At 38.8% G+C, this 15,885-nt stretch overlaps 2 protein-coding genes across 2 annotated transcripts; one reads left to right on the forward strand and one right to left on the reverse strand.

Moving 5' to 3' along the window:
• The first annotated feature begins 5,193 nt into the window (after positions 1-5,193).
• On the forward strand, positions 5,194-9,694 carry aqp7 (aquaporin 7). Its single transcript, XM_015009391.2, has 6 exons — positions 5,194-5,621; positions 7,867-7,993; positions 8,087-8,224; positions 8,314-8,432; positions 9,030-9,247; positions 9,361-9,694. The coding sequence occupies exons 1-6, from the start codon at positions 5,496-5,498 to the stop codon at positions 9,503-9,505; spliced, it is 873 nt and encodes a 290-aa protein (XP_014864877.1). The 5' UTR covers positions 5,194-5,495; the 3' UTR covers positions 9,506-9,694.
• A 1,763-nt stretch (positions 9,695-11,457) lies between these two features.
• Positions 11,458-15,791, reverse strand: tpgs2 (tubulin polyglutamylase complex subunit 2). Its single transcript, XM_015009389.2, has 7 exons — positions 15,618-15,791; positions 15,442-15,521; positions 15,274-15,361; positions 14,707-14,847; positions 14,450-14,563; positions 14,172-14,335; positions 11,458-12,276 (listed from the first exon to the last, which is right to left on the reverse strand). Exons 1-7 carry the CDS (start codon positions 15,697-15,699, stop codon positions 12,058-12,060), a joined length of 888 nt encoding a protein of 295 aa, XP_014864875.2. The 5' UTR covers positions 15,700-15,791; the 3' UTR covers positions 11,458-12,057.
• Between the last annotated feature and the right edge of the window lie 94 nt (positions 15,792-15,885).

A 15,885-nucleotide genomic window follows, 5' to 3' on the forward strand; every position in this document is an offset into this window, starting at 1 on the left:
AGTGCCCAAATGAGTGGACAGCGGCAGGATAGATGCTGGTTGGACATTTTATGAGGCAGTGACTTTTTGTAAGGGGCTGATACTTTTATATTTTTTTAATGACTTCACTTTTATACTTTAACTCTACGGAAGTTACTAATAGTGCAACAACGCGCACTGTGACGCCAGGGGCCCCATTGTCCTGTTCTGAGGGAGACGGGATAACATCAAACTAATCAGCTGTGAGAACAAAGTCACACTTCCAGGCATTGAAATGTAGCGGGGGGAAAACATGCAGCCCGACTCTGGCAAACATTTACGGTAACATAAAAGAAAATAGTAAAGGATGACCTCGTAGACCTTGTAATATCTGTTGTTGATTTAGCGCCACACCGCAAGATTTCAAACACATGTTGAGGGTACACTAATGAGTTCCTTCGGTGTGGAGAAGTAGTAGCTTGGATGTTTGGCTTGCTGAGTACAAAAAACCCACAAAAAAAAACCGCATCGACACTGAGACAAATTGTTTATATAGGGAGCAACTGACCTTGACCTTGACCTAATGTGTGACAGATTATGACTTTATGGTCGGGCAAACAGAGCAAACCCCTGCCAGACTGGTTATAACAACACCAAGCCATGTATATAGTTCAGCTCACACTAAATATAATCGAATTTAACTGAATCAGATTAATTGCATTTTGTATAAATCAGTGTGTGCACTGCCTCTCCACTGTCACGTTGACAGGATGGGTAAAAAGTTCTCCAAATCAAACTGTGAGGCGATCTTATCCACAGATGTTCTGGCAGATTTAGACTCAGGTCATTGGCTACACTTTTCCAGAACTTTAGTTTTCTTCTAAGCCACAGGTGTCAAACTCCAGTCCGTGCGTTGATGTTTGTAGTGACATAAAGTGATGATATGAAGCATGATCCCATTTTGTGTCTTCTAGATCTTAATATTTACTTTCTGAGAAATGAGGTGAATCTATTTCGTATTGCAGCGGTTTTTAAATATGGTCCTTAGGATTCACCATTCTTCACATTTTACATGAGGTGACTCAGGTGTTTGATTCAACCAGATTTGAACGAAGGATCAAGCTGAAACTGCTTGTAGCCACCATTTAGCCCACGCGTGCATCTCACAGCTTTAAGTTTTGGAACTCTGCAGCTCCTGAACAATTTGTTTTTCAGCTCAATTTTGCTACATACATATAAGCATGTATATATCAATGTCACAATAAGGTTTTGAAGTCATTTATCACAATCTAATCCCTTTTAGACAGAAAAATTCTTCATGTGTCAGGGGCATAGACACTTTTGCTAATACCTCATTGCTGTTGCAAAGTGACTGTTAAAATGCAACTGATTTTACTAGACAAAAAAAAGTTATTTTACAAAATGTGCAAAGTCTTTGGGCAAGATTATTGAATTTCAAATGTGAACATTTGTTTTGTAAGGACCTACAAGGGTTGATTCATGTTAGAAAGTTTAAATTTTAGATTTAATTCCACTGTCAGAAATTCAAACTGTAATCATAACATCATCTGTTGGTTTGAGAATTACTATTTTGGATCGTCGAGTTTAGCATTTGAGTGTCTCCATCTTTTCTTTACAGCCAGCAGCCTTATTTGGACTGGTGAGACTGAACAAACAACATTTACCACATAACTACCACAGATTTCAATCAGTGCTATGTGACAGACCAACTCGAAGCAGTGAAATTCTTTTAAAAATCTTCTCATAGTTATCATTTCTACAATTTTCTCTGAGTGGATAAAAAGAAATTAAATTAAAATTAAAAACCTATTTTTCAAGGAAACATTGAGCACCACCTATGACATAGATAATTTAATACACTTTGTGTTTGTCTGATCTGATTCTGATGACAAGCAAGTCATGTCTATTGATAACAAAGCATTCCTGACTGTGATGGACAAAGAAATAGATAAAAAAAGAACAAGCGCCCTTTGCCCTTTTGCTCTCTGATAAAAAAAACTCCCAGTCAAGCAATAACAAGCCCTAAAACACCTCTACTCTCGCCAAAAGACTGACTGAAAGTAAATGTGTTTCAGCCCATCACCTGGTGTTGCCTGGTGTTGAATGAGAAGGACAACACAACAGGGTGAACAAGAACATGGATCTGAGAAATGTAAATATTTGATTCAGATGTGTTGGACTCGGTACACATGTAAAAGTTGCAGGACACTGGTCATCAAGGACTGGATTTGAAGACCCCTGATCTAGACCCTCTCCCTGTTCAGAGAAGCATAGGACTCTGTTGGAACCTACAATCTGATTCATTTACCATGTATCAAGTGAGACCAAACCATTCACATGCAGGGGAGCATTGTTAATAGTCTATATGACTCTTTAGGTTTTGTTGCTCCATAATAAATTAGGGCGAAGGAGTCCTAAGAGAACTGTCGTCTGATGAGAAAGACTAGAACACCCCCTATGCCCTGATAAACATGACATGTGGATCTCATGGAAAGGTTTTTTTGCAAGCTCTTGAAAACCTTCAAATACCAAGATGCTGCACCCCAGAAAACATGAGTGGACAAATGGGATGTGAAAGTTTCAGTGAGACACCGAGCATCCAAGAACCTACACAATCCAAAGAAGTCATCATTCAAGCCAAGCCGTCAAACAAGAAGCCTACAAAGAGACACTGAAAAACCTTTAGATAGGAAAACAGATGAACACAAAACTTGACACACTCAAACAGCTCAATCCTGTGGTGGACAACAACCTCGTATGAGTCGGCGGTTGTCTCTCCTCAGCCAACTTCACAGACACTGAGAAACATCCTCTGAATCTGTCATCTACCAGCCACAGTGGCTCATCAAGGGAGACATATAAGTTAAGGAGCTGTCTGTGGTGCTGGATATTAGATAGTTGGAAACCCTGACAATCCGGCACTGTGTTAGTTGTTCACTCAAGGAACTAATAGAACATGAATGCTATTTCTGATTCATTTTGGGAACTTTTCATCAGGGCAGTTGTTTGGAAAACAACAGAACCATATTCAACACCTTGCTGATACATTTTAGAATAGGTGGAAGGGAGAATATTCATCCACCTTACAAAGTTCTGCAAAGTGGACTGAAACCAGACCCAACATCAAGGAAAAGGCTATGTAGTTCTGTTGAAGAACATGCAAGTATGATGCCATTCGGTCGAATACTGTAAATTAGTCTATAGTAGAAATAAGTTGCATTAATAAGTTGTTAAATAAGTTCAGAGTTAGAAAATTGTATAACTAAATTTATGCCAAAAATGGCACATTTGTTTTTATTTCATCTGTATTACAAACGATCTTTGTCATGTTGTATTTGCAGAAAATTGACCGAGTGAGCGCTCTTAGCAGCAAACTACACCTGTAACGTGTCAACAAGAATTAAGGCAGTTAGAAGAAAGTAAACGGCCCCTGAACATTCTGAATGTACTTTATATACTTTGTTTCTTGAAAAACCTTCGTCTTTGTAAGTATTTATGTGTTTGGAAGATTCATAGGCATGTGTTGTTGTTTTTCTTCTGTTGATAAAACGTACAGCAGTGTACGTTTTTATCTAGTAATGTATTTTGCCTTCAGTTGTGTTTCAGTTACAGTTTCAGTTATAGATCTTCAGTTAAGAAAATCAAGCCTTGCATTCATCAAATGTCCTTGTCACGTACACGTAATAGTCAAGTATTGTGAGGACCATAGTCACTGTGTTAGCCAAATTGGGCTAAGGGGTGACGACGAAGGTTTTATCATGATATGTTGCGGTACTATTTCGAAAACAATAAGTGAGGATAATAACTACTCCTTATGTCTTTTAGCTGTATGACTGAGTTTCGCTAGTTTACACATCAGTGACCAGAGTCTCTCATACCATCACTACTGAAACCTGGTCTCAGGGAAAAACTTTTCTGTAACACCTCCTGCGGACGTGTGAAATACTCCGCCAGTGTGAAAGCGCACATGCGCAGAATAGATGGCTGCACGGGCAGCTAACGGGGCCGTCAAAACCTATGGACCCCATAAATTTTTAAAATAACAATGACATTTTCAATAGCGTGTTATTTTCATTCGGTTTAAATAATGTTAAAAAAATGTATGGGGATCCTGAATGGAGAATCCACATTGCACCATCACAACTCAAGCAGTAACTCCTCCCATAACTCCATATGAACAATGAAATAAACAAAAGAACTAAAAACCAAAGTGGTCCGCTGTCTCTGGAGACATAAATTAGATCTATGATGGGCCCCGCCCACTTTCGAGGCAGCACTCTCAATGCAAACACAACTAGGGCCGTCTGAAAGGGGGACGGTCCAGCCAGCCCCTGCAGTGCAGCTTTTTCCCAATCAACATCCGAAAATTAGCCAGTGGTCTCGTGTAAACATAGCCTACGCTGCACTTGAAAACTGCATTTTCAAATGTATTGGTATCCATTGATACTTTCATTAAACAAATAGTTTAATGTCAGAATTTCTTACTATAAATCCTGACAAAGGCAGTTTGGGAGGTTTTAAGCATCATTAATTAGCATTTATTGTGACAGCTATAAATCAAAATTCCTATGATAATAAATGTATCACCATAAGTGATAAACCATAAGCGCCCATCCATCCATAGAACCATACAAATGGACTGGTTTTGCATTTTACCCCGTCTTTCAAATATCAGCCTCTAGGTGGCACTAGAGGGAAGGTTATTTGACTTTCAGAAGGCGCTGACACTCCGTATTCATGTGAAGCAATTCAAATAGACATTAAAAACTGTACAGTAAATTCTTCTGGCAGAAAGTGACTAGAGGCTTCATCAGCTGTTTTCACTTTAAATCTCATTTCCTCCCTTTGTGTCAGGCTTTTAGCACATGATTGATGTGATTATGTGAACTTTGTAGTTTTGTGTTGTAAAGTGTACATCATCTGTGACATTGAAGCAATACTTTGCAATTTATACTTTGTGCTGTATTTTTTCCACATCTGGACATTTTGTCAATCAACAGAGCTTATGTGTAAAAATGCAGCAAAAACATGAATTTAGACTTGGGAAGGCCCACGATGGATCTCAGTGAAGATCTTGTAGCTCTGTTTTTTTATGCCCTTCTCATAGGAGTGTTGGGCACAGCGAATTGATTTTCCTCATTGGCCAAAAAGTATTGGAGGATCTGGCTGTGGGTTTTGAGTAAATCCGTCAGAAGGTGGGGTTGGATCAGGGCTATAAATTGTGGGACAAACCCAAAGGGTTAGTGAGACAGAGGGAGACTGAGAGACAGACACACACACACACACGCGCACACACACACACACTCACTCACACACAGACAGTGGGAGGAAAGGGAAACAGAAGAGAAGAGGAAATGATTTAGTTTGTTTTTTCCCCCCCACAATTTGACATGGGACTTTATATATTTTTCACAGGAGTCTGAAGATGAGAGGCCTGTAAGTTTTTAATTTTTTATTTTTCGCCAAATCTATAACCTCTACCAAAAGACTGAAGCAAAGAGGAGAAAATCAAAGACATGGGGCAGTCAGTGGAACTGGAGGTCTCCATGCGGGGCAAACTGGAAGTAGGGCGACCCAGGATTTGGCTGAATGAACTCTCACGAGTGGGACTTGCTGAGTTTCTTGCAACGTATGTCATGATGGTAAGACGAGAAATTCAGAAAGGAATCCTGTTTATTCTGTTGTAGTGTTCTTTTATCAATAACTGTCCTTCGTGTTCAAAACATATGATTTGCCTGCATATGTAACAACAACCATATGTCATTAATTATTAATACTGTGCTCTTCACCCTGATAACCTGCCCCAACTCTCTAATGCACACAGACAAGCAGCTTTTTTATGTAACATGTTCTGTGAGAGGGGATTGGTGGGCGCCGGTGGGTGAACCAGGAAACGCTGCGACACGAGAGCAATGGTCAAGCTGCTGGCCACATGGAGAGAGTTTCAAAAGGCACATGTTATCTGTCAAAAGGTCACAGTAATCCGATACCTAATACACTAGGAGAAACTAGAAGGAAGACTCAGTAGAAAAGAAAATCTTGACAATGACTAGCAGATAAATAAGGGTTGCAAACAAAGTCAAATTTAAACACTCCTTTGACCTAAACACTTATCACATTTTGCAGCGAGAATCCAGCTTTGACTATTTCCTGTTGTTTGTCAGTGTCAGCGTTTTTCTCTCTGAACAGTGTTTCATAGAGTTCAGATTTAGAAGAGACAATGATGAATCATAAGTTTATAACCAAGTAGAGATTGTCTATATAGTACTTTTCTATATGTAAAAAAACCCCAAACAAACAAACTTAAAAGCATCATAAAGCTTGAAAAAATACAATGACTAGTATATTTTGACTCTAGTTTCTGGTTTCCATCTTAAGAAAGAGACTTGTCCTCTCATGCAGTTCTTCCAGATCATTTTCATTGTCCCCATCCTCTGCCCAGTGTCCAAGGTCTCCAAACCCCCAGCCTTGTTCTAAACTGACAGCCATGGTGATATCATTTATCGCCACAAGCAGCACTTTGCTTAAGCAGCCTGCCTCTTCAGACACCTCGATCCACCGAAGGCGGTGGAGGATTGCTTACTTCTGCCTCAACATCCTGTCTAAAGCAAAAGGGCCAAGCAGGGGCCGCCTTCCATTTCATGCTACTGGATTTCAACAGAGGGATGGATGGCCAGCTTCTTATAGCGAGTGCCTTCCCAGAGTGGGTTGAGGATGGCCTGCCACTTTAAGTAATTGTCCCTAAGTCCTTTGACGGTGTCGAGGCTGATCTGCCTCCTCCACTGACTGATTCTGCCCTCTCTGTTCTATCTGGCTGCTCACCAGAAACTTTCTGCCAGAGATTGTTGTTTTCACTGAGGTGGCCTCTGAACAAACCCCCTCTCTGGGACTTGCTTGACCCACTTGGTTGGGATTGTAGTTTGTTTTTCTGGACTGCTGGAGTAACTTGACGATTCCCACATTTTTGGGTTGTTTATGTCATTCTTGTGTTGGCTTAACACTGTAAAAGACATTTCAAAACAACCACTGCAATGAGACAAAAATGTGTTCGATATGTTGTCTCCATTGTGTGCTTGTTAGAAGCTGTGCAACTGATTGGAGACAGTCTAGTTTATTCTTATTCAAACATGTAAGAGTCCCAGGCATGAAGAGATAAAAACGTGATGGTTATCTCCTGATCGATATTTGAGATGATTACAGATGCTTGGAGGTACAAAGGGTTTTAGACTTTACTGGATTTGTCTAAAAGTAGTTGGGATGTAGTTACTGTTTAATGATGGACGGGCACCTAAAACAAAGATAACAGCTTAAAGTATTAAGCAGAGTAAAATGAGTTAAACAGCAGAATATATTCAGCACTAAGATGGTAAAACTTCCTTCCTTCCTTCCAGAAACATCTGGGAATTTAATAAGTTGTAAATCTCAGGAGGAGAATGTTTGATATAATATATATATATATATATATATATATATATATATATATATATATATATATATATATATATATATATATATATATATATATATATATATATATATATATATATATATATATATAGGGAACATTTCACTTTAATTTTGTGTGTGGCTCCAAATCCAGGCCTCCCTCGGTTAATAAATTTGATTTCCATTGATGATTTTTGTGTGATTTTGTTGTCAGCACATTCATCTTTGTACAGAACAAAGTATTCAATGAGAATATTTCATTCATTTAGATCTAGGATGTATTATTTGAGTGTTCCCTTTATTTTTTTGAGCAGTGTATATAAAAAGTAAATCCTGTGGTCCTCTACAAATTTTCACACAAACTTGTTGAAGAAAACCTTAACTTTCACTTAAACTTGTGTTTAAAAAGTTGATATTTTTCCTTTTTTCCTGTTTTGCCAGACATTAGGTCTGGGTTCGGTGGCCCAGGTTGTGACTGGTAAAGGAGGATTTGGGACCTTCTTCAGCATCAACATTGGCTTCGGCCTGGCTGTTGCAATGGGGGTTCATATTGGAGGAACTGTCTCCGGTGAGAGAATAGATCGCTTAAATGACTTCAAAGGCTTCGGTGTTCATATGCAGACGACATGACTCTTGTAACCCTTTTGTTTCTCTTTTCCAGGGGCTCATATGAATGGCGCAGTCTCCTTTGCATTGTGTGTTTATGGCCAACTACCATGGAAGAGGCTCCCCTTGTACATTTTTGCTCAGCTGTTTGGATCGTTTCTTGCAGCAGCAACAGTTTATGGTGTTTACTATGGTAAGTCTGCTGATACTATACACTTGACATGCACTGTCACTGTTCTTTCTGATGGTTTCAAATAAAAACTTATGTCATTTTACTTACAGACGCCATTTCTACTTATTCTGGTGGAAACCTGAGTGTTACTGGAGAAAGAGCCACGGCTGGGATATTTGCCACTTATCCAGCACCATACCTCTCTGTGTTAGGTGGCTTTGTTGACCAGGTAGCCATGAAACTTAGCTAAAGAATTACAACCACAAATCAGATTTATTGAGTTCATCCCTTTTTCTTTCTTCAACTGTTTTACAAACTTCCTTCTTGTGGTAAAGTTCCATCTGCAAACTGGACTGGATGCTGGAAACTGTATGGAGAGCACCTATGAGCATGAACTTCCCAGTTACCTATTCTAAGTCAGATTTAGTTTGTGGACTTGGACTTGGCTATTATAACGCATGATGTTGATTTGACCCATTAAAGCACTGACGTAGCTGTGCCATTTTCATGCTCATATAATAAACGAAACAGTGCACCATGAGATGTTTAAAGGCAGTTTAAACATCTCAGCTCGGTTTATAACACAACTTGGCTTTAAAAACATCTCCGCAACTTCATCTGCTCTCTGTCTGCTGTGTTTCTCGGTCTTCAGTTTTTAGATTTTTATTTGTAAAAGAAGAAAAAGTTAAGCCTTGTATCATTTTTCTTTCCATCCCGCTGTTCAATCTAAAATCTGCTGCTTGCAGTGTTTTGCGTTGTTGCATATTTGCCTTTTTCATACCGTGGAAAGCGGAGTTGTCATTATTGTTTGTGTTGTGTTTGCCAGGTGTTTGGCACGGCCATACTGATGCTGTGTCTGACGGCTCTAGGTGACGAAAAGAACAAGCCAGCGGCCAAAGGGGCTGAATCTATCTTTGTGGGTCTTCTGGTGGTCCTCATTGGCATTTCTTTGGGCAGCAACAGTGGTTATGCCATCAACCCCACCAGAGACTTTGGACCCAGGCTCTTCACTGCAATAGCAGGCTGGGGTTTGGATGTATTCAGGTGAACTCAGGGAAATTTCTTTTTTGAGATATGCTCCGGTTAACTTTTAACGATAAAGTCTGTGTTTTTGGTCACCCCCAACTGTTTCGATATGTCCGTCATTCTCTTTGTAGGGCTGGAAATAGCTGGTTCTGGGTCCCTATAGTGGCTACTCCCATAGGTGCAGTGCTGGGAGCAGGGCTTTACAGGGTATGTATACAAATGCACCACCCAGCCGTCTCTGAACAGTACCAGGAGAAGGATCCCAGTGAGGAATAATCTCTCCCGCCAAAGAAGAAGCGAAACATCTGTTCCACGTGAAACTTGAAGCAAATGGAAACAATAAAGAGCTTGTGCAGCTGTGAAGATCTGAGGATGCTGTTGAAACATGCTGCACAACATTCCTGAAGCACTTGAACAATACCTGCAGTGCGCATAATTTTATAATAATTAAACCAATTTACAAAATTTTCTGCTCACGTATTCTTCCTATTTTTTTTTAACTTTGAAGGAATTAACATGCTTAAAACAAAGATAATGACGTTTCTTGCCACACAGACAATTAAAGACAATTGTTTTGTGATTAGTTTTTATCTCCCATCGGGAATAGCGGCGTAGGCATGCTTGGAAGACAGAAGTATTATGAGGCAAAAGATCATACGGCAGTGATCAGAGCCTGGGGTCCTTCGTGAAATGTCAGGGTATGCAAGACGTAAACAACTTTTTGAAAATAAATAGAAGCAGCAGGATCCAGCTCCTCACAGCGTTCAAAGGGCAGCAGTACAAGGACTGAAATAAGTTCCCTCAAGTAGATTTCCGTCAGTTCAATGCACAGCAGTCTGGAAGTCTAGAAAATATTGATTAATGGTGTCTGATCAGGTTTTCTTTTTTTACACAAAGTGTGACAGATAGAAAAAAGATGCTCCTGAAATGCTGCAATATATTAATATATGCCTTTAGTTTGTCAACGTTGAGTAAATAACCACAACACTCAAAGTCGCAGTGCTCCAAAACATTTTTAAACTTTGGGAAGTTTAAAATGCATAAAGCTGAAGCCTGCGTCAGTGATTACGTCGGCAGTAACCTTCTTCTGGGTCCTGGCCTGTTGGTTGAGTAAATGTCCTTACATCCTCATGTACAAACACAATCACAATAGGGGTTGGGGGGAATCAGTTTATCCTTTTCACTATTTTGTGTTTAATATTTAGGCTTTTTGTCTTGTCCTTTTACAAAATCTTGCGTCCAGACGGGATATTTAGAAAGGACGTGTCGGTTTGAACTTGTGGCTTTGAAAGTATTTTGTGAATGTTTTCTTATAGTTTGCTATAAGATAACATGACTTTCAGACTTGAATATATAATCTCTACTGACAGGAGGGCCCTTGGTGCTATTTTAGGTTGTTCATAAGTTAAAATCTCTCATATTTTCAGAGTCTAACTGGTTCAAACAGGGATCAGAACCGCAATCAGCACAAGTCTTTAGACAATTCTATGAATTATATTATAATGATGATGGACTTAAGATTTCAGTTTTATTATGTTCAATCGCATCTTAACAAAGTCCTTAACTACAAAGAGAAACAAACTATCAGAATGCAAGAGGATTTTGATTTAGTCTTAATTCTACATTTTTGACTGAAATATAATTCAGTTTTATTGCCAATTTAGTCCTTTCTCATTTCCTTTTAGAATTGCTTTGATTTATTAAACTATATTTTAGTTGACAAAAGTTAGTGGAATAATCTATGAAGTCAGACAAATAGATTTGTTTAGGGTCTCTTACGACTTAAATGAAAACAATTTCTTAGTGAAATATATAATCTTGAGAAACACTGCAACTGCACACAGTTGAAATTAGATTTAATTGGTTTTCAATATTCTTTACTTATTAAAGAAAATCCTGACCATTTTGTGGTAGTTTTTAGTCATTTTTGCCGTTTTTCATTTTTGTGTCAAAAACGAACACTGTAAAACTACGATGAAAAATCCTACTCAACAAAAACACGGGATGAAATATCACGTTGGACCAAAACGGAAACATGTGGGTTATCTTAATGACAAAGTTTTTGAAATACCACGGACCATGAAGTTATGGTCACATAACTTGTAACAGTTAGTAGGGACACTGATTTAAAGGAGCTCAGATTAGACATCAGCCAGCATAAGACACACTTTATGATGACCTCGGGTGCAAATATCACAACACCTACACAGACATTTAAAACAAAAGTGTAACAATAATTAGTCATTTTATTCAAAACATAGGAGACAATCATAATTTCTGCAGCAGTATTGACATATTGCTTCTAAAGTTAACAATCTTGTATACATTATAAATAAGAAAAACAATATAAAATAACGGCAGCAGCAGTTTTCCAGTGGTTATTGCACACATTTCTATTCCCTTTTGCATTCAAGCTAAATGTCTAATATTAGCTGGTGATGTGTGGTATACTTGTCTCAGTTTTTTGTTTTTACAAGAGCATAAAAAAAACAAAACAACACAAAAGGTGGTGTGAGATTTTTTTTTTTTTTTTGCAAAATCTTTGTATACCTAGAAACCAGCGACTGGCCCAAGGTCAGCTCAGAAGGATTCATTTTCTGGTAAAGTTTTAAATCCGTCAACATCTCGTAAATACCAAACCGAACACAGGCGAGGCCATTTAAATCCTGGTTACGGACTACGCATGCTCCACAACGTGCTCTTGTATTACAAAAACCTGCGTTCAAGCAAGCAGACGACAGCAGATCAGTCTTTTTAAGATGTGGTGGCGAAACAGACGAAGAGAAAGCTGCACAGCAGCAAACGTCTCTCTCCAGATCGGATTGGTTTCACCGTTTTGCTCCACCGTGTCTTCCCACGCTGCCTTGCCCTTTAGCAGCGCCTCCAGAGTTGCACTGGGCCGACTGCTTCTTCTTGGGGGGCGGTGCCTTGGCTTTGCCTCTGAAGGCCTTTGTGGGATCCAGCTTGTTTAGAAAGACGTCTGCAGCCGAATCCGTCTGGCTAACCTCATTGCTGAATATCAGGGGCTGGTAGAGGGACGCCCACTGCTGCAGAGAAAACCAGCACATGAGAACATGAACACAACATCTACTTGGTACTCCAAACAGAGTTGTGACAAAAGGTTTAGAAGATTAGAACATAGGATTAAGAAATAAAATAATATCCATACCGTTTTTTTTTTTTTTTATGTTTTAAAACAGCAGCTAGATGTGTTTTAAAGTATATAAAAGAAACCATTGTGCTAAAAATACAAAATAAGATAAAGCTACAGTCAGGGGTCCCCCAAAGTTTTACATTGTTGTGGAAATTTCTGCTATCAAAGAATGAGAGTCTGTTCCACTAACTAGAGAAAGATTAATCTTCCTCTTCACTTCTATTCGAAGGCAAAAGTGTTCGAAGACCCGTCTCACTGAACATCACATATTTATATAGACACAGCGAAAAAAAAACAGAACACACCCAAAGTCCGAACTTATCTCTGTTACCAGGTGGACAACAGAGCCACATTTTTATCCACTGTCATGCAACCGCCCCTTCGATGGAACAATTTCAGTTGGACTTTCGTTGGAAAAGAAAGAAAAAAAAACAACAACTCACACCCAAACATGAATGGCAGGAAATGAGAGCTGACAAGGAGTCTTATCAGAAACCGCTAGAGCTCCCTTCCTACAGCAGAACTAAACTCATGTGCTCTCACATTTACACAGCGACGAAACGTTAAAGAGAAACATTCATATACATTCAACACTATCAATCCAAAATTTAGATAAAATTACAATGAAATAAAGTTGAAATGAAATTTTCTATTACATTTAAAATTCAACATATTTTCAGGGTCAAATTTCTGGAGGGCAAAAATATTTACGCACTTCGGTTTTATCTGTACGTTCCAAAAATCACAAAACGACACAAAAGTAACGTTTGCTTGTGATTTAGCTTTGTGGTAAAGAACTATGTCAATCCTTCTTTGAGATCTAGACGTTAAATCAGATCCGTTTAGAAAACTGGAATATGGAAACTTGTCAAATCGAATTGTATTATACCCCATTAGCTAGAAATGGTTTAAATCACAGTTTGTAATGGGTGGTGCCCTGATTTGTTCTTTTTTTTTATTATTCTAAAACACTGGAAGTTTTAATGGTACATGTTTAACATCTGAACCACAATCAGTTTAACAGCCACAAGTCCAGTTTAAAGCCCAGATGTAAGAGAAACAGTAAAAATGCCATTTTTTATTCCTGAATATTTATATAAAAATGAATGCAAAGGACATTTGTTTTAAGGACGACTTCTTTTTTCAAACTTTCCACAACTGTATTTCTCTATCAGTCTGAGGATTGACAGGTAAATCACAAAACAACACAATCATAATCAGATATACAAGTGTGGAAAGATTTGAAACTGACAGAAATAGTTTTTTGAACTACTACTACTACATCCATATAATTGTTCAAAGGAAAAAGGGAAAGTTTCAGTGTCCTACACACACGCGCGCACGCACGCACACACACAATGGGATAGTGAAGAAGTTAGCCAGTAACTGGAGAATATATCAAAAAGCAGTTACGTTAAAAAAGCTGAACATCTCTCCATGATTAAAGAAAATACAAGACTGAAGAGACCCACATCAACACTGCAGCAGATGCAGGAATTTCTAACATGACATGGTTGTGATCCATAGAAAAGTTGTGTGTAGAGCTGAAAATGTGTGTGAGAAAGGTGATCTACAAACCTAACCTGGTTACACCAGTTATTTTAGGAGGAAGGGACCAAAATGCCAGCAAAATGTTTAAAATACATATATACTTACAGCTTTGAAACAGGTGTAAACCCCTCCCTTTTTTTTTGGCTTATTATGTATGTAAATACCTGGTTTCGGTTGAGGATAAGAAATAGCAAAACAAGATACAACAAACAAAATGTACATCCTCCCATTATCTACCTTAGCCTGCGGGCTTGGACCATATGGTGTGTAGGCATACTGCCACTCAGGTAGGCCCAGGTGTGTTATCATCAGTCTGTAGTAGGCAGTAAATGTTGCAGTCAAAAAATGCCAGCACAGTGAGCGGTCCAGGAACCAGATTTCACTGTGCTGTGCGACCACTCCTGAAAAACAAAATGGCGAGATCAACATGACGTAACAGAAAATCTCACCGTCTTCAGGTTTTCTCTGTGCTTCTAATTAATAAAAGTGATATTATGTAAACATGAACGCAACACCTGGAGTGCAGTTTTTGTAAACCAGACACACTTTTCCATTCCCGCCGCAGGAATCCAGCTCATAAATACGACTCCGGGCATCAAAATGAGGCTCAGACGGTGCAGGCTCCAGTCCTGACAAAAAGAGGAAATAATGCATCCCGAACAAATATTTACTTTCCTGTGCGAAGAAGCACACGCAGCATAGATGTAATTGAAAGTGGCACACGGAGGCTGTTGAATAAAGCATGTGCGTGAATCGGTCAGGTGAGTTTTACCACTTTCTGAGCTGCTCTCCTCCCAGTCCAGGTCGGCCAGCGATGGGGCATTAGGGAGAGAGAAAACAGACGTAGGCTGAAGCAGCGGGCACAGCCTGCCCACGCCGTTGATCATCATGCAACCTAAAGGGACGCACTCATCTGAAAGATAACATACAGTCATGGATGAACGGATAAAAAAAATTAAAATTAAAAAGTCGTTTTTAGTGGATACAACTTAAATATGTTCTGAATAAATCTAAAAACTCACTAATTAAGTGGTTGAAATATCAGTAGAACAAGCTAAATATTCATGGAACATTTTGGTTATTTCAAATAATACATTTAAAAATGGGGACTCATGTAGATCAATCACACACTAAGTAGTTCAATCATTTATATTGATTTACAGGTAAAGAATTATGTTTATCAGAAAACTACGTCATTACACAAGACCAAAAAAAAATTATATATATATATACAAATAAACATGAAACATGTAAGGAATTAGTATTTATAGTTGTAATGAATTACCTTTTAGTACATCGTAAACTTGTTGAAATTGAGCTATGCTAGGAGGCCACCTACCGTCCAGTTTAACACTCCAGGTTAATCTGAATCCATCAGTGGTCAGATAGAAGTCTCGCAAATCCTCTGGTAAAATACACGTGTTTTTCTAAAATAATATAATGAGTTACACATAAATATGATAAAAGGCAAAACGAAATTATTGAAAAGGTGCTAATTTTATTCTACCTGCTCCCAGGACAGGAGGGTCCTCTTTTCTGCAGGGTCTCTCTCTGCGAACCGCAAATCCACCACCCCTGGCATGTTTTCTGGACCAAAATGGACAAAAAGCAAAACATGTTTAAAAGGTAACATATTTCTTGCAAGCTAGTCTCAGCATAAATGGCATATAAGACAATACAAACCGAGTATTCGAGTAATTCCGAGGGTCAGCCTCTCAGCAACACCTTTGAACACAAACGCATCTTTTGTGTCTCCCATTATCATAATTTATGCACAAATATTAACAGAAATTTCTCAGAAATCCTTCACGCATCCTTCCTTCTGCATCGAGTCACAGGAAGCGACAAGAGCAGTTTACAAGCAAACCTTGACACATATTTTGACCAATAAGAACGCCGTGTTTTTGCATTTCGTCCTATGAGATTCTTAGTTGAAAAATAAGGGCGGGGC

Source organism: Poecilia mexicana, unplaced genomic scaffold (assembly GCF_051168715.1).
Source record: "Poecilia mexicana isolate PSO_F unplaced genomic scaffold, ASM5116871v1 scaffold_5, whole genome shotgun sequence".
NCBI lineage: Eukaryota > Metazoa > Chordata > Actinopteri > Cyprinodontiformes > Poeciliidae > Poecilia > Poecilia mexicana.